General features: G+C 37.0%; 2 protein-coding genes across 3 annotated transcripts in view; both read left to right on the top strand.

Annotated features, from left to right (window-relative positions):
* Nucleotides 1-1821, top strand: part of LOC306865741 (melanopsin-B-like) — a 31959-nt gene extending 30138 nt beyond the window's left edge. The window contains exon 9 of the mRNA XM_079410505.1: nucleotides 127-1821. Within this exon, the coding sequence (XP_079266631.1) occupies nucleotides 127-447 (321 nt within the window). The 3' untranslated portion in view covers nucleotides 448-1821. The remainder of the gene's footprint in view (nucleotides 1-126) is intronic.
* A 4321-nt stretch (nucleotides 1822-6142) lies between these two features.
* The window catches only part of LOC306865444 (PDZ and LIM domain protein 5-like), an 83318-nt gene continuing 66723 nt past the window's right edge, over nucleotides 6143-22737 (top strand). The window contains exons 1-3 of one of the 2 annotated variants that reach the window (XM_079410041.1): nucleotides 6157-6260; nucleotides 11854-11892; nucleotides 12055-12198. In XM_079410041.1, coding sequence (XP_079266167.1) covers nucleotides 12103-12198 — 96 coding nt within the window. In that variant the 5' untranslated portion in view covers nucleotides 6157-6260; nucleotides 11854-11892; nucleotides 12055-12102. Of the gene's footprint in view, nucleotides 6261-11853; nucleotides 11893-12054; nucleotides 12199-22737 lie in introns of both variants that reach the window. The other variant, XM_079410040.1, reaches the window with a different exon arrangement.

Raw genomic sequence — 22737 nt, 5'->3', positions numbered from 1 at the left:
TTGCTACAAATATACCTGTGTTACTCATGACCGCTTTTGTGTCACATATTTGGAACCGTTATTTTTAAGAATGCTAGATAAAAGCATCTGTCAAAAGCATGATTGTAAATGTTTTCTCCATCACAGCCTGCAGCCACAGAGAGCGGCTCTTTGAATGACTGCAGCCTTGACCTGGTGTCCGAGTGCGTCAACATGGCCACTGTTCCTCTTCTCATGGCCAAAAACACTCCAGGGGAGGAACAAGAGGAGGAGGAGGAGTGCAAGGAAGAACAAGAGGACACTAATTCTCTGAGGAACGGTCTGGCTTTTTACGAAGACACGCAGGAGCCACAAATCATTATCGGCCCCACATCAGAGCAGACCAGAGAAGATAAATTAATACTGGACCTCAAGAGCCTGAACTGCTCCAGTGAGCTTCTGGAGTCTGTGGAGAAATTCCTCTCCTGAGGCTGAACCTGAGACCCAGAGACCCTCTTCTGTACGTTTGTGTTTCACTGAAGACGCTTGAGAACCACAGTCTTCCACTGAGAGAGTGTTCACATCAGCCTTTTAGTTGAACAAGCAATCGGACCACATTACTTTGCTGCTAACAACGAATCGGAAGAACTATGATGGCGAACTAGTTATGCTTTCACCCTCAAATATGCTTCAACTTCACACTTTAGCCACAGGGTGTACTGTAGAAGTAGCAGACGAGACACAACCACTGTGCACATTTGCCCTTTAACGAAGAGTGTTCTTATGAATATGCATAACACGCATCATAATGAGACTAAAAAACATGCTTAATTCATTTCTCTAAAGGAATGTTCCAGTCTCAAAACAAGTTGAGATACTGTATATTGACTCATTTTTGACTGTTGATTACTATAGGAAATAATTGATAACAGTTATTGCAATGCAAATAAAACAAGAAAGCAGGCATAAGAATCTTGTTTTTGTTAAAACACTGAATCATCCAGTAAAAACCTATTTATTTTTTGAGCTGTCCTTTTTTGCTTGTCATGCGTTACTAGTAGTTCATGTAAGTAATTGTGCTGCATGTAAAGCTATTTTCTAATATCCTTGCATGCATCATGAAAATGTTCCCATGTTTATTGATGTTTTGTGGTCATGGCGCTGAAATGATTTAATATATGATATAATTTAACACTGGCAGTTTTCATTCTGTAAGTGATTCCATCACATTAGTCTCATATGAATATGTATCATGTGTTTCTATAGCGCTTTTCAGTACAGGTTGTTTCAAAGCAGCAGTAAACAAGAAAATAACAGTATTCATCAATTATGGAATGACTTCAATTTCAGCTAGAAGCAGCTCTACAGGAGACAATAGTGTCACTATTCAGCTCAATTCAGTTCAGCGTCGATCCACTTCAGTTTAATGACTGTGTCGATGTTGCAAAGTTCATCAGTTATGAAACAAATTCAATTCAGCTGTGAAAGACAATAGTGTCATTACGCCGCTCAGTTTAGTTCAATGCTGATTCAGTTCATCAGGATGTGCCCGTCTTGTTTTTATTTTGAAACAGTTTAATATTTAATATCTGATTTGTGCACTGCTTTTGTTAGTGCTTTACTGTAGCTTTTAATGAGTCAAATCTTTTTAATGTGTTAATGAACATTACAGAACAAATACTTATGATAGAGCTTAACTTATACTGAAGCTTGAAAATTTCTTGGTTCATCCCAGTATTGTAAAACACAGTCAGATGAGGGATCTGTGATTCCCTATAAACCATGTTTAATTGCTCTATCCTGGTTTTCTATCTCTCAGCTTTACATTGTACGCTGCCTTTGGAAAGATATATACTTGTGTATAAAAGGTATAAAACAAACAAAAAGTGGCCTGAATCTTCATCATGACTTTGATTTGCATTTATGCTCTTGGCAGATGCATCTACAACAATACAACATATTGCTCATACATTATGTTTGCTGAAGCCCTGATTTGCCATTTTTTCAAATGCTATTCAATGGAAATCCACAGGGAACAGGCCAAGTTTTGTGTACATTCCCACATGTTCTATGTTATCATTATTATTAATGTTAATTGTGAGGTTACAAATGCAACAGAGCTTTATGCTGTACAGTGAAACACTGCATTGCACTGACTGAGATTAAATGAAGAGTGAACTAAAATCCCATGATTGTTGTACGGCAGCTCTTAATCTCCAGGATTAGTCCTCATTCATCTGGATCTTGGAGCATTCGTTTATGCAAACATTAGAGAGACTCAGGTAAGTATATGTCAAACCTTTATGTAAACTTACGTTATGAAAAACTCAGTTTTAATCTCCAGCAACACTGAGGTGAAGAACAACCTTCACTGCAAACATTCTGGTACTGTTACGGGGTTGACGAGACGTGAGACGTGCGGATCCAAGACAGGCAGGGTCAATAAACAGCAGACAGGTATGGCAGAGGCAAGACACAAGAGCAATCCTAGAACAAGCGTGGGTCGAAGATCGGCAAACAGTATCCAAACAGGGCAAGGCAGAGAGAATAATCCGGGAACACGGGCAGGAATCAAAACACAGGCAATCTAACTCGGGAAACAGAGAACGCTTTGTAAAGAGACTAGGCTAACAATACTCGGCAGTGAGCAAGCGCAAGTCCCAGGCTTAAATAGAGTGTGTTTGGGTGATGGTGATTGCGAGATGATTCTCAGGTGTGGGCATGATCATTGTGAACAGCTGTGAGTGATTAGGGAGTGCAATGGATGGTGGGAAATGGAGTCCAATGTGCTTGTGAGTGAAAATAGTCACTGTGGTGAACGGGTGGCCTCTAGTGGTGGTTAACCGGGAGAGCATGGACCAGATTCGTGACAGGTACTTTTGCAGGCTTGTGAAGAGAGTGGAACAAAATTAGACTATTTTGATAGGTATTATGTTAATAACCATGCTTATTAACGAAATACCTTTAAACTTATTAATAAAGATGGATGATTGGGTCAGGTGTGAGTTTTGGGCAGTTGTTGCATTATCACAATAACTTGTGATTTGATGACTCATATAGGTTTTTAGAAACATAAAATCACTGTAAAATCAAAGTAAAGTTTGCTTTATGAGGTAGCTGTTCCAGCTAATATTGCTTAAAGTTATTGCAAATCATGTCATGGTATAGTGGTAGTATCAAATGAATACCATTTAGTAATACCATGGTAAATTTGTGTTAGGTATTCTATTTTCTATAGTCCTTTCCCAGTGTGTGCTTATATAACGTTAAACTGTTATTCCTTACGTTTCATTATCTGGGATGTCAAAGCGAAGTCAACCAAACAGCCTCACAGTTTCTTCTTTCTCCGAATCATCAATAAATCTCGATCACAGAACAACACCATTGATTAAGCGTCGGTCTTCATTTATCTGTCACTGTCCAGACATTTCTTCATGTTTGATCACAGCTATGTAACAGACGTAGGCAAGTAAGTGCTGGTGCGTGTAAACCTCACTCCCCTGATCTCAAAAAGACCTTTAGCCTCCTTTAGCCTCCCACGGTTCCATTAAGTTATGAAAACGCTATTTGTAAATGTTTTAAAAACTTATTTATTGTTATTACAAACATTATGGGATCATTATGTTATAATTTTGGAAACATTATGGGAATATTATTTTCAAATCTTCTCTAAATCGCATTTTTAAAAATAGGTTGATGTCCAACTAAAGCATTTTAGGAAAAGTGAACGTTTTATACATTAACTTTTTTTGTGCCAACTTTTTGAGAACATCAGATCATTTTGAACTATTAACGTTAGGCCTACTGGAGGAACGTTTGCTCACAACTTTGAGAGAACCTTGCGAGAACGTTCTGAGAATGTTAGCTGGGAAGAAGCAAAACATAAAGAGTGATATTGTCACGTTTACCACAGCATGTCTTTGACTGGATAGAGTATGTTTTTCCTCCCAGACAGTGATAAGGACTAAATAATGTCACTGTTGCAGAAAGATGTTTGTTTGCAGTAATGTTATATGCAGTAGATGGCAGAATTTGACCACACTATATAAACTAGTTCTCTGCAGCTCGTGGGTGAATCAGTGCATCACTCTGAAATGATAGAAAACAGATCTCACATGATTACTGATAAGACACCGTTTGTACAAAATAACACACAATGGTGATTACCATCTGATGCTTTTGTTCTGAAACAAGTTACTGCTTGTTGTCATCAACTTAGAGGAATTTGCCGGCATGCAGGTTCACTTTTATAAAAGCAGAGATGGGAAAAACTGACATCAGAGCTGATCACTTTGTCACTATCACTGGCATGAGCCGGGCGTCTCAAGGGACATCATTTAGATTGTTAACGCTTCATGGCATGACAGCCTGTTGTTAGACAGTTATTGTTAGTTAGTTTCATAATGAAATTACTTATTTTTGATTGTTTGTTCTTGGGATTTACATCAGACATTATTGCTGTAAGCCTAATAAATTGCAATGTTATACTGTATAATTCTAGTTTTCTCTCACGTTTTCATCAGACCTACTTCATAATGTTCATTATAAGATAATGGCATTTGTGCATAAGGGCTGTTTAACCAACAGTAGACATGCTCTGTTTAGCCCAACTAAGTCATGAACAGTCTCTAAAGTACTGAAAGTGCTCTTGGCATCCAATAAAAAACATCTCTGTCATGCATCATCCCAATTTTCTAATATCCAAAAATATCCTAATCCTAAATAATCTTAGACACAGCGATAAAACAAATGCAAAATGGTTTCTTTTTACTGTGCTCAAAATTCACAGGTAAATGAAATCATTCACTGGATAAATCTTACATACAGCTGTCTTTTTTTCTTTTTTTATTGCAAGAAAGAAAATACAAGAAGAAACAGCTCTGTGTTGAAATACAATACCTTAAAGAAAGGGGGGGGGGGGGGAGGGGACAAACAAACAATAACAGCTCAATCAGTAAGGAAAATATCATAAGCCTTAAGAAACTTATTATTCTTATCTTTATCAGTGAGTTTAAGAGATTTAACAAAAAGCTAAATCTCAGCAAGAAAGACATCAAATCTAGGTAACATCTTTAATATAAAGGATTTACAATGCAACACAAATAAATCAACAAGACTAATGACATGGTCCCTGCCAGAAAAATACAGAAATATATATTTTCAGCAAAAAGCTTAAATCATTTTCTCCCAAAGAGATTTAACCTGATTACAACAATAGAATAAATGAAGTAAAGTTTCTTGCTCGACTTTGCAGAATGGGCATAAATTAGAGGGATTAAAAAAGACTTAAAAAAGATTTGGTAGGTTGTTGGAATCTTAAAGCATTATTTTATTAGAAATGCAAATTAGTAACCATGCTTTCTTCCAATGAATGCTATAAAAAAAAAAAAAAATTGGTCCAGAAAAATGGACATCTAGGGGATGTACTGCTGTCTTTTTATTATATTTATTATTATTATTAATGCCAAGGTACCAAAGATAAAAGTACATAAAATATCAACATTATATACAAAGAGGTGATATTACATGCAAAGCACCATATATACAGGTATATAACAATAAATACAAAATGAAAGCTTTAACTAAATAAATGAAAAAGATTAAATAAATGAACAGGTTTTTTGTATTTTTTTGTATTGTGCAATAAAAGAACAACAAATAGAATTACAAAGACAAAGAACAAAAGACAATGAGGTTTTCAAACAATAATCTAAAGCATAGAGTCTTACATGCAATAGAATTATTAGAGTTTACATCTTCCTGAAAATAAAAAACTAAGAGTTTTATTTTATTGCACAAAAGGGTAACAATACAAAATATAAACAAATAAGACAAAATAAAAATAAATAAAAAGCATCGCTCACATTCAATTTTAACGAATAAGGATATTACAAAGTATTTTAAACATTTCAGAGATTTTTTCGTTTTTTAAGTCTTATTGAAGAAATAAGAAGTCATTAAGAAAGTTTTGTTTATGTATGTGAAATTTAGCTGATTAACATTAAATTATAGATCCTTATTGCTTTTGTTTTCATAATACAAGAAAACATCCTTCAAAGTAAAGCAATATGAATTAAATTAAATATAAAATCTGCCAAATCAATCGGAAATACTATTGTTAAATTGAGCAAGTTTGTCATTTTGACGCACAGCTGTCGGCCAGTGACGTCATCGCGTCAGTGCAGCGCGCGCGTGTGTTAAAGGGGCGGAAGCGAGTCAGACGCTCGCTGGAGTTTCTAGAGTGTGTTTCTGTGTGTTCTTCTCTCAGTTTGACTCCAGAGCGGATCCGCAGCAGCTCACAGGTGAGGGACTTCAGGACGCGTCTCAATGCGCTTCAGACGCGCGTTTATACAGACTTCACGCGAGTCCAGCTGACAGAGTTACGATTCGCCTGAAAACCGCGCTTTATCCTCTTAATCTGAGCCGAATTAAAGTTCTAGGAGATGATTTATATGGAGAAAACATTAATAATCGGTCTGTAGCTCATGTTTACCGGAGGTTATCGGTTAAGTTTTGAGGAAGTTTAACGGTTATTTGTTTTTTCGCGCCGTGTCAGTTTTGAATGTGAAGCGGTTTATGAATATTGTCCGATCAGGAAGTGTTTAGATCATCATGTGCTCATAAAGTCTCAATATAGTCTTACATGAGGCCATTTATCGCTGTGGATTACTGCAGAAATTGCGTGTTTTGTTTGCAGATTTGATCACGGGTTTATTTGTAAGTTTCTGTGAGTAATAGTCTTAAATGAGGAAGTTAACAGGGAAGATGTAAGTTAATAAGTGTCATGAGAAAAGAGTGTGATTGCTGGTTTGTGCATCAGTAAATTATAGCAGAATGCAGGAATCTGAAGGGATGTTGTTCAGATGTTTCATGAAGAACCATACACTCCTAAAAATAAACATTCCCAGCTGGATTTGGCAGCAATGCCATTATAGAAGAACCTTTAAGTGAACAGTTATTAAAAAAAAAACACATTAGATGCCAATAAATAACCTTTTTTGTTTGTTTTTAATAGGGAATGAATGTTAAAGGTTCTTCATGGGATGATTATTTTTGAGAGTGTAAGAAAACATCCACAAATGGTCCAAAAGTGCGGTGTTGGAGACGATAATAATGGCTGTGTTTGCTTACACGCAGTTTAAATGCAGTATGATCATAATTAACAGTCATTTCGTGTAATTGTAGTGCTTCCAAACGGCTGGGCAGTGGAGTAAGTGTGTAGTGTGCTGGCTACATACTATATTTTCATACAGAATTGTCCCCAGAAGTGAGCTAAATTTGATGAAGCCTTCTGTAGGGACGTCTGGGGAAGTAGTCGATCAAATACAGGATCCCCATGAATGTAGGTGGAATTGAACTACAGCAGCACTTTACCAACCCCCTAACCTTCATGCCATAGACAGGATTGAGTCATTACAGACGGACGAGATCCAACACGCCTGAACTGAACTGCAGGTGATGGCTGTAGCAGCTCCACCATTGGGATTCTTCAATAATAAGTTGGTTATAGTCCAGTAAAACACTAGGATGTTTTGTTCAGGTGCATTCCTGTTACATAAGAGCCAATGAAACCATGAGTTGGTCAGCGTTACAGAGTGCACCTGTGTTTTACAGAGAAGCTCTGAATGCTTTCACAGCCGGCGATCAAACAGAGCAGCGTCAGAGAATGTGTTTACGGGTCACTTTGGTAGTTTAGGTTCAGACCTGCGTGGCTAAACATTAAACTGTTAAATGTTGCACTGAAAGTCTGACAGCCAGCTTGTTTCTTTATGTGTTGGTGTAATAAATTCCTAAATAGCCAGCTATGGATCGGTAGCTTGACCCTGTCTACACATGCAATGATTTAGCGGCTGTCATAAGCGTGCTATTTTAGAGTTTGGATGGATGTAGAATTAGGTAATTCCTCCATTAAATGGAACTTTCCAGAAACTGGAAAGTTATGCCCTGTCTGGCCAATATGATGTTTGGCTTTGATCTTAAGCTAATATTCACTCTTAAAAATAAAGGTTCTTTATTGCCATTGATGGTTTAGTGAAGAACCTCTAACGTACATGTAAGCTTTCCATCCCACAGTGGTCATTTATAGTATGCATATTATTTATAGTATGTTGTTCACTTTAAGAAACAGTGGTTCTTTGGAGAACTGAAAATTAAGTGTTGGGAGTCCAAAATTTACTGTTAACTTATTTCACTAAATAAAATGCAATGTTTTTATTGGAGGGCTGGATACCAGGCTGTTCGGTTTCCAGGGCGTGCCTTTGGTATCGCGTCGTATCCGTCACCGAGCAGCCTGGCGCCCTTTGTGCCATGAGAAAACCAACTGTGACTGACAGATCGGTGGAAAAGCTTGCTGGTGTTTAGCTCCTATGGTGACTGACATATTAAGCCTCTGTGGTTTTATAGTTTTAACGTTTGTATTTGTGTATTTGACTGGGCATGTTTCAAGCTCAGAAGTAACTAATTGCCATTATTATGAGCTTAAAGGAATAGTTCACACAAAAAGGAAAATTTTCTTCAGGTGCTTAATCAGGTTTGTAGAAATGTGTCTCTGCATCAGTGTCTCAGCAATGGATGCTCTGCAGTGAATGGGTGCCGTCAGAATGAGAGTCCAAACAGCTGATAAAAACATCACAATAATCCACACCACTCCAGTCCATCAGTTAACATCTGGAGAAGACTAAAGCTAAAACAAATCCAGCATTAAGACATTTTTAACTAAAATACAAATCCGTAATCCATAATAATCCTTTCTACTTTGAAAATGTGTTCTGGTCTGAATCAGGAGAGAAATCTGCACAGATCAAGCACAGTTTACAAGACAAACCAGGTCTAAACAAATGACAGACAACAGGACTTTTTCACAGGAGGAAGCATTATTATGGATTATGGACTCAAAAACTGTTTAAAGTTTAAAAAAGTCTCAATAATGGATTTGCTTCTTTATAAATGCTAATTACATACTTAGTTACAACTTTGTGAAGCATTTGTGCATATAGATGCTTTCAAAGCTAATAGAAATGGTCTGAAAACTCAAACTCAAGGAGATTTTGAAGAAGCTATGCTTGCCATGTTTATTCTGTCTCTGAGTCACAACAGTATTGTTGATCTCATAGGATGAGTAAATGTACCCGTTAGAAAGCCTGTGTGACAAACGCAAACAGCCCTCGTGGCTTCAGGCGTACAAAAACGCTTCATTCACTCTATTCTGAATTTTCTCAATACATGTTGTTCTCTATAACCGCACCCTTAGTGCTTAAAGAGGACCTGCTGTCAAAAGAACATTGCATCAGCTCCAGTGACTCAATAGTCACAGACACAACTAATGCACACAACACATCTTTGAGTCACTGTTGACGTATATGTTCTCCTTCCATGCAACTCTGGTATTCGGTTATTAAATAGATGGCTTGTAATGTTGACGTTGAGGTTATATGGTGCATGTTGTCATCCACGTAGTTCATTGACTTTCACTGGCCCTCATCTTTCCATTTGTCCAATTTATAACAGGGCATGGAAAAGCCACAGCATTTAATGAATGCATCAGTTTTGAGGGTGTGGAAAGAACCAGGTCATTTTGAAATAAAACATCTTTTTGATGTTCTCAGACGATATACAGTGAGGTCTGAAGAATGAGGAGAGCAGGTGAATGATTTTAACTTCTAAAAGCATCAGTGTTGTGGCTGTGGGACATTCCTGAGCGAGACCCCCCAGAGTCTAATCCATTTCTCTGGAATGTTTCTATTTGGCCTGTGCTGGATTTTACTTGGGGTTTTACCTCACCGACAACTGCACGCTCACACGTAAGCTCTTAAAATACTTGCCTGTGCACACCGAGATTCCCCCGTCCCAGCAGGTTTATATAAATAGCGACTGCTCTTTTGTTTTATCTGCACTTATGAGATAAGTTTGGACTATGAGCCATCTTGTTCCCTAGATTTATTTAGAAACCTGTAACATTTTCCAGATCAATCAGTTGCTCTGGTAAATTTGAGCTGTGCTTCTCTATTTGTCTATTTTGTTTTTTTTTCTTCACTCTAAATAAAAAAATTGGTGCTATATAGCACTAAAAGTGGTTCTTTGGCTCGTAATCATAGGAGAAGCACTTTTGGTGCTGTATGAGCAGTGGTGCTCAGACTTTGGCATGACTGAGGGCCTATATAGCGCCGCTACCATATACAGAACCTGTTAAGCTCCTGTATGGTTTTTCAGCGGTTTTTTGAGGTGATTAAGGTGCTATATAGCACCACTGCAGTACAAAGAACCTGGTAAGCCCCTTTAAAGTTTCTTTACGAGCCAAAGAACCACTGTTGGTGCTGTTTGGCACCATTTTTGTTGAAGAAATACAATGCAATATGGCACCTCTTAGGGATAGGGTTAGGCATCTTTTACCATTTGACAAAGATGCTGTATAGCACACCTTTAAAGATATGGTGCTATATAGCACCAAAAGTGGTTCCCCTATCATTACGAGCCAAGAACCACTTTTAGTGCTATATAGCACCAAATTTTGTATGTGTGTAGTGCCCTCCATAAGTATTGGATCAGTAAAGACAAAATTGCTCTGTTGGCTGTGGAGTCAAGACATTTGTAAATATGATTAAAAGATGAATATGAGACAAAACTACAGAATGTCACATTTTATTATTAGCCGTTTCAACACATACATGTTTTACCAAATAAAAAGAACAGCGCTTTTAGAGTTCATCCACTCATTGATGAGAGCATAAGTATTGGGACAGTTGAACATAAGGCAGATTAAAAGCTATTATTTAGTTGCAGATCCCTTGCACACAATCACAGCAGTGAGTCTGTGACCCATAGACATCACCAGACTCTTGCTCTCATCCTTTGAAATGCTTTTCCCAGCCTTTAATGCAGCCAATTCCAATTGTTGCTTGTTTTGGGGAGTTTCTGCCTTTCCTCTCCTCTTCAGCTGCTGAAATTCATGTTCAATCAGATTTAAATCTGGAGATTGACTTGGGCAATCTAACACTTTCCATTTCTTTGCTCTTATAAACTCCTTGACTGAACTGGCAGGGTGTTTTGGGTCATTGTCCTGATGCAACATGAAGCACTTCCCAATGAATCTGGTGGCATTTTCTTGAATATTGGTAGGCAAGATGGTTTAGTACCCTTCCAAATTCATTCTGCTACTGTCATCATACATTAAGTCATCAGTAAAGTTGAGAGGGCCTGTTCCAGAGACAGCCATGCATGCCCATGCCATGACACCACCTCCACCATGCTTTACAGATGAGGCTGTATGCTTGGGATCATTGCAGTTCCCTTTTTTCCTCCATTTTTGCTTTCCCATCACTTAGATAAAACTGATACGACACATTCCATGCTTTTAATATCTGAAGAATTAATGCAACAGGACACAGCTGATCACTTAGAAAGACCTGTGAGGCAACTGCTCCAATACTTATGCTCACATCAGATAGAGGGATGAACTCTAAAAGTGCTGAACTTCTTAGCTGCTAAAACATGTATGTGTTGAAACAGCTAATAATAAAATGTGACATTCTGTAGTTTTGTCTCATATTCATCTTTTAATCATATTTACAAATGTCTTGACTCCACAGCCAACAGAACAATTTTGTCTTTACTGATCCAATACTTATGGAGGGCACTATATATATATATATATATATATATGCTTTGTTTGTTTATTTATTTTTCTGTTTGTTTATTTTTGTTTATTTATTTGTTTATTTGCTTATGTATTTATATTTTGCTTTATTTCTATGTTTGCTTATATATTATTTTTTTTGCTTATTTGAAATGTCTTTTTGTTTATTCATTTGTCCTTATTTCTTTGTTTGCTTATTGTTTATATATTTGTATTTTTCTTTCTTTCTTTCTCTCTTTCTTTCTTGTTTGTGCTCATTGAAGGTTAAACAGAGATTGGCAGAATCTGGCACATCCGATTGGGTATTAACTTCATTTGACGCTTCCTAGGCAAAGATTTTGTCCAAAGTTGCAAAATATCATGTTTAGGCGTCAGTTTATTGTGTTTTGTTTCTGCATGATCAGTGACCTTTACTGAGTGTCCTGTTGAAACCGCAACAACAAGTCTTTGCTGTCATTTCTCAGGCTGTGAATTGGACTTTGTCAGTACCCACGACAGCAACCCGCTCCACCATGAGTAACTACAGCGTGTCCTTGATTGGACCTTCACCCTGGGGCTTCAGACTACAGGGTGGCAAGGACTTCAGCATGCCTCTCACCATCTCCAAAGTGAGTGTCACCTTCATCATGTCATGCAAACTTTAAATGACCCTTTAAATGTCAATAATAGGTGCATGGGGGACTTACTGTTCTTCTTTGATCTGTGCATCCTCAGCATGTTGCTCACGCTGTTGGGTGATGATAGACGATGATGGACCCTGTTATGTTGCTCATGTTTGGTTACAGAATTGTTGGCGTCTCTGCTTTTCTCTCTCTATCTGTAGTCTATCCTGTCGTCAGTATTTATCTCTTATACTCATCCTGTATGAACAGTGCTTGTATTCATATTCAAAAAAATGGCGTTTTAAGATTTACTTTTCACTTTACATAGTTACAAAAAAGTAGCAAGTAAATGGATAAAATGATAGATAAGCTGGATAAAATTGACATTTTTACATTTGAACAAAAACGGCAAATGAGAATATCCGTTAAATTTGGTCAATATTTTGTTATATTCAATTTTTCATTTTTAAAATTTCATTAAATATTAACTTTTTGTACACCCTACAGTTCAAAAGTTTTTTGTTTTTTTTTGTTAACTCTTTTTGTTGTTGTATTTTTAGTTATTTACCGCATGTTTAATTGGATTATTTAAAGTTTAATGTTTTTGCAGATTTTTTTTCCTATACTTGATTATTGTCATGTTGCACATTTGCCATCTCATCTTTGTTATCTTTGACAAAAATCAAGGAATTCTTCAACTAATATTTTTGTCAGCAATTTCTTTGACTAGATTAACACTTCTTGGGCTTTTGGTTTATGTTAAGGCTTTTGGCAGAGCAAGCTTTCCATTAGCTCTGACCAAATTCTGGTCCCATCAATTCAGTCTTTTCCTCCGTTTTTTTTTATTGCATAAACTGTTTCACAAGACGTCACATTATGGCAGTAAAATGAGTTGCGGTCTCTGTTGCATGTTGACTTAAATTTTAAAATATCATTAAAAGATATTGCTTTTAATACAGTGCTTTAGAGGTTATATTACCAAAGGATTTCCACCAGGAAACACGGGCATCTGTTTGAGGCCACAGGAAACACAGATTGTCCAAGTAAGATGCAAAGTTAATGTGTTGGGTTGCCAGATATATATTTTTGCCATAAAGCCTCTCCAAGAAAACCTCACCCATCAGTTCTGCTTAAACACGAGCCATCTGGCTCATTTATTCAGCTTATTTCCCGTTGATCTTTGGTAAACGGCCCCCAAACGCAGGTCTCTCACCTGGCTTCCACATGCAGCACGGGCCTCGGAGGGACGTTTTGTGTCATCTGTGATGGAGATGGATCTGTCTGCAGGTTTGCACAGGAGCTCGAGTGCACCAGCTGCACTCTTAACACTCGAGCGGAGACTTTAAACCCCAGGAATATCTGTCTGGAAGCGGCACGACCGTAAATCTGAGCTCGGCTTTGGCAGACGGCGCCGGTTGGCGTACGTCGAGCGAGGAGATGCTGGCATGAATGCTTAGTACTGCATGGATGTAACAACAGAATTTCTGGACGATTTGGTACAGATCTTCTTGCTCCGTGCATCCACGGCTCAATTGTGTGTAATAGATAGTGACAGCAGCGGAAACTGGGGGATGTTGAGATACGGGGATGTATATGTTTCTTGTTATCTGGGCTTCAACGCAAAGGCAGTACTTTTATGGGCCAGTGGATTGGCTGGAGTGGAAAGTGTGGCCTTGCGTGCCATTGCGTAATGACCGGAGAGGAAAGAGTGAGTCCATAATGATTGAGAACCGAACACGAGTTAAAGCAATGGCTCTCCCAAAAATGATCATTCTGCCATCATTTACTCTCCTCATGTCATTACATTCTTAGAAAAAAGGTACAAAGCTGTCCCTGGGTGGTACACCTTATATTTGTGTATCTTATTTACAGCTAAAAAGCACGTATAAGTAGTTAAAAAGTACATGTTAGCACTTAAAGTGAAGTTTAGAAAAATTTAGAAGAAAGGCTGTTTGGACCTCAATGCAGGAGGGCTCTAGACTGCATTTGTGACCAATTTTTTGAGTGTTCGAGAAATGGTGTGCATGGTCTGTGCTGCTCCAAAGCGTCTGCTTCATACAGAACGTGCTGCAGAGCCGCGGCACACTGTAGCAGGAGTCAGATTTCACTGATCACATGAAGAGAGGCGCTTTCAGCGCGAGCGCTTCGTGGGTAGAGCCTGGTTTATACTCGCTGCGTCAGCACGAACGCGAAGGTGCGCGCAGCGGACGGAGCGCAACGGAGGGTTTGGTTTTCAAACTAAAGTAAAAGACCGCTTCTTACACCAGAGAAGGGGAACGTGGGTATTGTAGAAAAAAACATGCAAGTCCTGTCAGCGACAGCCAGTTTAGTTTTACTTTTTCGTTTTGAAAAACTTGTTATCTTTGCTGTTTACCTCACGTTATGTTATGGAGGCTTTCTTTTAATCTTTTTTAATATTATTATTTATTTGATTCCTCCGTGTTTGCTAAACATTCTGTAATTTATTAGTCTGTATATAATACAGCATGTGATGTGTCCTATGCCATGCCTCGTCTTATTCGTTTTTGTTAATAAATGTTATGTAAGAGTTTGTCATTGCAGCCTACTGTTTTCTTGTAGTTGTGCTTTTTAATTAAGAATAACAATGAATCCATCTTTTGCTTTAGTCTTAAAAAGTGAAAGGTGTATAGATATAAGCAAAACAGACAATTATCTTTTCTTGTAAAACGTGACACCAAGATTGTGAAAGTGAACGCACACGAAAAGAGGAATTCCTGTTCACAATTTAAATCACAAATAATACCGATGAAAAAGAACGAGTTGAATGTTGAACACTTTCGTTACCATATAACTATATGATAAAAGTTCATCAGCATGCATTAATCAAATGTTGTAGCAAAAAAAATAAAAATGCTATGTGCTCGTGCGACCAACTGAGAAAGTGCGACCAGTGGGAAGATTGAGTCTAGAGCCCTGCCTCAATGTTTTTCTAAATATCTTTACAGGTTTTTTTTTTGGCTTTAGTCATAGTTTGTGTCCTTTGCTGAAAATATCCTTTAAGTTTAGTCTATTTTGTCATTCATTTTTATTTTATTTAAATAATCAAACTTTTTACTGTTGTTTGAAATCAGTATTTAAAAAAAAAAAAAATTATACTTTTGTTCATCATTGATGCATTAAATTGACCAAAAGTGACAGTAAAGACGTTTATAATGTTACAGAAGATTCTTGCTTTCTATTCATCAAAAAAATCCAAAAAATAAAATGTATCACTGTTTCCTAAATAAATATATAAATTGTGCAGCACAACTGTTTTCAACATTGATAATAATCAGAAATCTTTCTCGAGCAGCAAATCAGTATATTAGAATGATTTCTGAAGATCACTGAAGAGTGGAGTAATGATGCTGAAAATACAGCTGCAGATCACGGGAATAAATTAGTTTAACATTGATTCACATAGAAAACATTTTAAATCACAATATTTGACAATTTTTACTGTATTTTTAATCAAATAAATGCAGCCTTTATGAGCAGAAGAGACCCCAAAACTTTTTGACGGTGGGTGGCATATTAAAGTATACACCAAAATGTAAGAATGTAAAATTTTCTTGTAAATTGTGTAATAAAAAAAAAAAAAAAAAAAAAAAATCGGAAATTAAAATTTTCAAATAATTACCATTGTATGAAATCATTAAATTTGTCAAGATGCAGATTTTCTCTCTCGTGTCATCTCATCAATAATGAAATCAAAAGCCCTAACGCCCGCTCTCGCCTGGCTAAAAGCTGTCTGTGATAAGCGGCGGTCTGCTGTAGGTATTAATAGGCCTGTGAATGTTTCAGAAGGGGTTCGCTGGTGAGGTACGTCCCTCCTCCACTGGAATCATGATTTTGAATAGAAATATTACCAAATTAGGCACTTTGACAATATGCCGGTGATGACAGTAAAGAGAAAAGAGTGATCCAACCGCACGTGATTAACCGCTCGTATCACACAGAATCAGCTTTTGTGTTGATAAAGATGAGAAGATGGGAGTGAACTTCTTTTAACTTGAGCGGCGTGTTTTTAGAAAGCCGTTTCATGCATGAGACGCGAGCGCAAACAGTCCATGTTTACATAGAAAAAACAATGGAAAAGCAGAATAAAAAACCTGTAAAGAACTACTACTGTATGTCTATCATCTCAGGTTTGCATCATGATGGCAGTTCTGTTGTACACAACATTTATAGCTAATAATGCTTATACCTTCAATCATTTTGAATTTGAATAACCTGAACTTTTGAGTTTTATTTTTTTTATTAAGTATTGTCCTTGTGTTATTTCTGAACCTGTATAAGACAAGTTTGTACAAGATGTAGTTGTAGTTCATGCATCTTTTCTGCAAAGATATTTAATTAAGTGATTTGTTTAACATTTACATCATGTTGACAGCTTCATGTGTGCTGCACTCGGAACAGAAGCTTCTTTAATTAGAGGGTTAATAAAGAAAAGGTTACTTGACTCATGTTTTAGTTACATTTACAAGTTGACTAGTTAAATAATCGTAAAAAAAAGAGAATCGGTCAAATGTTCTGGAAAAGTTTTTTTTTTTTTTTTTTTTTTTTTTTTTAGATTTTAAAGGGGCCATCGGATGCAAAATTCACTTTACAATTTGTTTGAACATAAATGTGTGTTGGAAGGGTGTGTACACATCTATCCTATAATGATAAAAATCCACCCAGTGGTTTTTAAAATCCTCTTTCTCAAATCAGGCTGTTCTGAGACTCCTGTCAGAATGACGTAGTTCTGTACAGACCGCTCCCATGATAGTTGATTGACAAGACCGTCTTACCTTAGACCTGCCCTGAGTGAGCTGAGCGCTGTCTGCCTCCGGTGCAGGGAAGACTAGATGTCTCAGATTAAGTGATTGAGGTGTCTTGTTGTATGTAATAATGAATAAAGCAGTCGTCATTTACTCCCGACATCTGAGCCGCTGAAGACGCAGAAGATTAACGTTACTTTTGTTTTGAAGTGAATGCACCGATCCCCGATTTTTGACAGGGTAAAAAAGGTGTTTTTTACACTACCATTGAGAAATTAACTAAAGTATGTTATAGACTTTTCATTAAGACCCTAAAGAATCATATCAAATGGGCATCCGATGACCCCTTTAATTTTTGGCCATATCGCCCAGCCCTAGTCTGAAGTGGTCTTGTGCCTGTAGGACATGTGGAGCCGGACCGTGACGCTCTCGAGTGTTGCCCACCGCAGAAGGCTCCTGCGGGAGATAATGGCACTTCCTGTCAGAGGAAGTTATTAATACTCTTCGGGCAGCTGCGAGAGGAAGACGTAGCGGCTGACACCGGTGGCTTAATCTGCAGTGGAAAGCTGTGGAATGAGATCTATCTGATCCCTTATTTGGTATGGTCGCTTTTCAGCTCCGGGGGAAATGATTCAGGTTCCTTTTGATTCATGCAGAACGATTTTCCTCTTACATCACACTTTCTCATGCGCTGAGTCGTGCCAGCCGGGCGGGCGTCCGCACCCTGGATGTGTCGAGGCCTGAAGCGCATGCCGCAGTCGCACAAACCCACTTTACGAGTGAGACAGCGAGCCAAGACTGCTGCTTGAGTTTCATAAAGTACGGATGTCATAAATGCTTTGGCCTTGTACAAATCGTATAAACCCATCTGCCCATACTTATTGAGTAACTTTTGTGCAGATCAGACACAGTGGCTGGTGAATGCTGAATCAACCGCATAGAATTATTATTTTACATTTTCTTTTCTATAATTCAACATTTTATTAAAACTCTGATTTATTTTGGGTTTTTATTCATTTTGTTTGTTTAATTATTTTTTAATTGAATAAATCTGCAATCTGCATTAAATAAAATGAATCCACCCTATTTATTAACTTTTTTGCTGATCAAACCCAGTAGCTAGTGAATGCTGAATTATTTTTTATAATTCAACTTTTTTGTTCGTTTTTTTTAGTTTTGGTTTATAATTTAGCATTTATTTAATTATTTTAGTTTCTCGTTGTGAAAGTCAAGCCTTCTCGCAGATTTTCAGAAGCGGTTAGTGGATTTTCTCTTGATTTGTCGTCCTGTAAAGCGTTCGCGTCTACAAACCGAATGCTGCCGGCTGGAGTCGGTCAGATAAGTCTCTTTGCATCAGTGCTTCAGCTCTCTGATCTGACCGGGACGCTGCCTCCGGTTTCCCAGCGTGCCTCGCTGCATTAAGACACATCTTTGTCATCCGGGAGCCTGCTGTTAATCTCATTGCTTGCTGGAGGTTGAGACGGCAGCTGTCCGTGTTGCTTTTGGAGTGATGGTGAAGTGTTGATATTGCCATGGTCACGGGCCAGGCCTTCACCACAGAGCCGCCTTTGTGTTTGAGTCCCGGAGTCTGGGATCGGCTCTTTCAGATGCGTGACGTCACAAACGTGCTTCATGAATGCTTGTTTAAAACATTGCAAGCATGCAGTCCCTTTCCTCATACTTCACATGCATTACTGTGGCAGCAACAAACCTCAGTAATCAAAGGAATCAAACGTGTTTGAAGTTTAATTTGCTCGGCAAAAACTGTTGCTTTATGACAATTGATCTGAAAGTCAACTATGTATTTATATTTAAAATTTATAATTAGATTTCTCTTTAAGGTCAGCTGCGTTGATGAATTAAGTTCTAGATGGAAATTATAGAGATGGTGGGCAAAAGTGTATATATATATATATTTTTTTTTTTTTAATTTGTGTATGTAGCTTTTATTTTACATGTTTTAAATTTAAACATGCATATAAAAAATATAAATATCACATAAATAACTTTTATACACTCTTAAAAATAAAGGTGCTTAAAAGTTTCTTCACAGCGATGCCACAGAAGAACCATTTTTGGTTCCACAAAAAACCATTCAGACAAGGAACCATCTCTTTCTTACCTTTTTATAATCTGAAGACCTTCTTTCACCACAAAGAAGCTTTTGTGAAACAGAAAGGTTCTTCAGATGTTAAAGGTTCTTTATGGAACCATTTAGACAGAAAGGTTCTTCTTTGGAATCCTGAAGCACCTTTATTTTTAAGAGTGTACAATCTTTTATACAATACACACACACACACACACACGTATACATGTGTATGTATGCATTTATTGAAATTGTGCCTGATGTGGTAGTATTTAGTCATTTGTTTACTGTATCTTGCTTGAGTGGCTCTTTCTGATTAGGGTCCCTGTGGCAGGTGCTGAAGAGCGGAGCAGTTCATCTGAGTGTGATTTAACCGTGTGCTGAGAGCTTAGATCAGCTAAATCTCTTGACAAAACACTTGCTCAGAATCATTCAGAGCTTTTGTTCTGTGTGTAGTTGTTTCTGTTAATAACAAAAACTCGACGCTGCAGGGCAGGCGCTGGAGTCTGGTTTGTTTCTCTAGCCGAGTAACAGATGGGTCTTGGGAGATTTTTCTGAATGCATCCGAGAGCCCATTTATCAACATGAAAATTGAATATGTTCTTTCCTTTCGTTCTTAGACAAAACACTAACACTCTATTTTAAGAGGCCAGAAGAATGTCTGCGTAAACTCTTTCCCCACTGATCTGAGGATGCTCTTATTTCCTCATAATATTTGTTTGTCCGTGGCCTTTCCGAGTCATTTGACCTTCAGATGTGGGAGGAATCCGGCTTGGCGTGGGGAACGGGATGGTTTATTTGGGCTGATTTTAACCAGGGCCGTTAAAGCACCATAAATAATGCTTGCAATGAAAGGAATGGTTTATCAGGGGAGTTGGGTATCTTTAACTGCTGTGAGGGAAAGCCAAAATTACCCAAATGCACGAGTGATTTCAACTTTCCATTATGTTACATGTCATTCATTATACAGTTGTTTAAAATAAAAGACGTTTAACACCAAACATGTACATTTCACCCAAATTAAAGCTAGGCTATAAATCACTTGAAGGCTGTTCGTTTGCCGTCTCTTTGGATAATTGCACATAGAGAAGTGTGTATTTGTTCAAATGGTGCTGCGAATGATCATGATTGATTCAGCCTGATCTCATGTTTATACATAGGTATTAATACGTAACATTTACAAGCACAAAACGTACATTTTTGTACGTTATTACTGATGCTAAAACTTACAATTTAGATGTATTTCAACGTTTAAAAAATAAAATGGATATGTATTTTTAGCTAAACGTAAAAATATTTACGTATCTTTTATATCAAGATATTCATATCAATGCATTTCTTTTATCAATAAGCAATTTAGACCCCTTAAACTACCCCCAAACCTAAACCTACACAATATATAGCGAATATAAAAGGATATAAAATGCAATTGACCGAAATATGAAGGAAAATCACTATTTTAGTAACAATATAGCATTAAAACCGTTTTTATAGTCGCTAATCCCACTCCTACATCTAAACCTAAACATAGGGTAAACCTATCTATTAAGCTCACCAAAATCTACATTGAGACATTTTTAGTGCACAAGATATTGGTTTCAGTGCAAAAAGTTATGTTAAAATAAAATATGAATCCCTCACATAAAAATATTTTATTTTAAATGACAAAAGAATTCAGATAAATAACACTCATTCAAAAATTAAATAAAACAAAACAATAAAACATTTAATTCATTGGGATGCGCACAGAAGAGAGTGACGTGAGATTGTTGTGATCGGAAGGTCAAAGTACCGCGAGAGAGATAAGAGAGCAGACGGATCCTTATGCTTTCGAATCGCTCTCGCGCTACTTTCTCTAAACTGATCATTCTGCGCAGTCGCTTCAAGTCGAACACGCCTAATAATAACGCGACTAAACGAGACAATAACATTTAGTTTTGTCTCGTTTTGGTCAAAGAAAATTAAGAGACATTTTAGCATAATTTTTATTTTATAAACCACATTTAGTCTCGTTTTTATTCAACAATATTGCATTATACATTTAATTATAGTCATCGTCACATGACCAGCATTTACGTTGTCTCGTCTCGTTTTTGTCACGTGATAAAGGTTCGTTGACGACGATGTTTAGTCATAATTTTCGTTGACGAAAGCAACACTAGTAGCGCACAATACATACTCCTACAGCTAGTCAGCTAACGGTGTTCTGTAGCATCTGTGCTATGTTGCTAAAACTATCTTTTGTATCTAATGTAATGGGTTGTTTGCACATGACGTCATTGCTGTGGCGTGAAATGCAGCTGGAGGGCAGGAAGTAATTTTTCTCCATAGGAATCAGTAGCAGAAACTCAAGATGCCTGTGTTTTGCGTTTTATGAATGCTCAGATCGGTCAAACCAAGAAAACACAAGGAGCTTTTATCGTGTACGAAAATGTGTTCATAAGGGGGAAAAAGTCAAGAAATTGACTGAAAACGCAGGAAATGACGATAACGAAGCGATTTGTATCTGATGCATGTTTATGCAATGTCTTTTTACCGTAACGTTCGCTGACTCATACATATCTCAATGTGAATGATTAACTAGCGTGAGTGTTCATGCATGCTTTACATCACACTAAATAATACACAACCCGTCTCTCGGTAACCGAGGCAAGTTTAATCAGATACTGCTATTGTGAAACGCCAATAAAGACCGCAGCACATTTTTAGTTATGCTTTAAGCATGTTGAATCAGATGCTGCATCCTGTTCATGAGATTAACTGCTTTTGGCTCTTGTAGACCTGCGCGAGTTGATCGCAGTGAACATTTACGCTTCTCTGTTCTGACAGCATCATAGACAGCAAAGGCATAATTATACAGTCATTTAGCCCGATCTGAACCCAGCATTGCATGTCATTCACAGACGGGTGCTCCCAGAATGCATTGATTTGATTGTTGATTTTACTACCTTTTTGTTGAAGTACCAGGTTTGTGCACCATTCAGAATTTGAGAATGTCTTCCCTAAATTTGAGTTTTATTTTAATTGAGGGAGCAAAGAGGAGGCAAAATGGCAAACTTTAAATGTTGACCAGTGTGGAAGAACACTTAATAAAATGCATTATCTGTGTTGCATTTTCAGTTCCTTCAACTTCCTGTCCTTGCAATTCACCTTCCTCTCTGCTGTCGCCAGTGTTTTAGTTTTACTGTCTTTATTGAAACTACTATGATTTGTTTATTTAAAAACAATTTTTTTTACTTTTTGTATTTTAATTTTGAAGTTTTTTTGTGGTTTTTGTCATTTTTATTATTGTTTTTAATATGTCTGTTTTTATTTCTGTTTTAGTTTTATTTTAAAACAAATTAAACGAAAAGAAAACGAGAAATGTTGCTGAAATGATTCATTCATTCATTCCAGTTAACGTTTTTTAAAGCAAAATATTTATTTTTATTTTACTTAGTTTATTTTAGTTTTAGTTAATTACTTTTTAATTATATAAATTACATTAAATATAATTATCAATGAAATATTAATTCATTTATTTTAAAACATTAGGTTAAACTAAAAGAAAAAGAGAAATGTAGCTGAAAATGTTTTATTTTTCTATCCATTTATTTATCTATTTGTTTATTCCAGTTTACATTTATTTTTCAAGTAAAAAAAGTTAGTTAACTATAATAACCCTGGCCAATTTTCCAATTCACATGAATTCAGTCT

The sequence above is a fragment of the Barbus barbus genome (assembly GCF_936440315.1).
Source record: "Barbus barbus genome assembly, chromosome: 47".
Taxonomy (NCBI): domain Eukaryota; kingdom Metazoa; phylum Chordata; class Actinopteri; order Cypriniformes; family Cyprinidae; genus Barbus; species Barbus barbus.
Note: the sequence above shows the minus strand (reverse complement) of the source record. Positions and strands in the feature narration are given on the sequence as shown.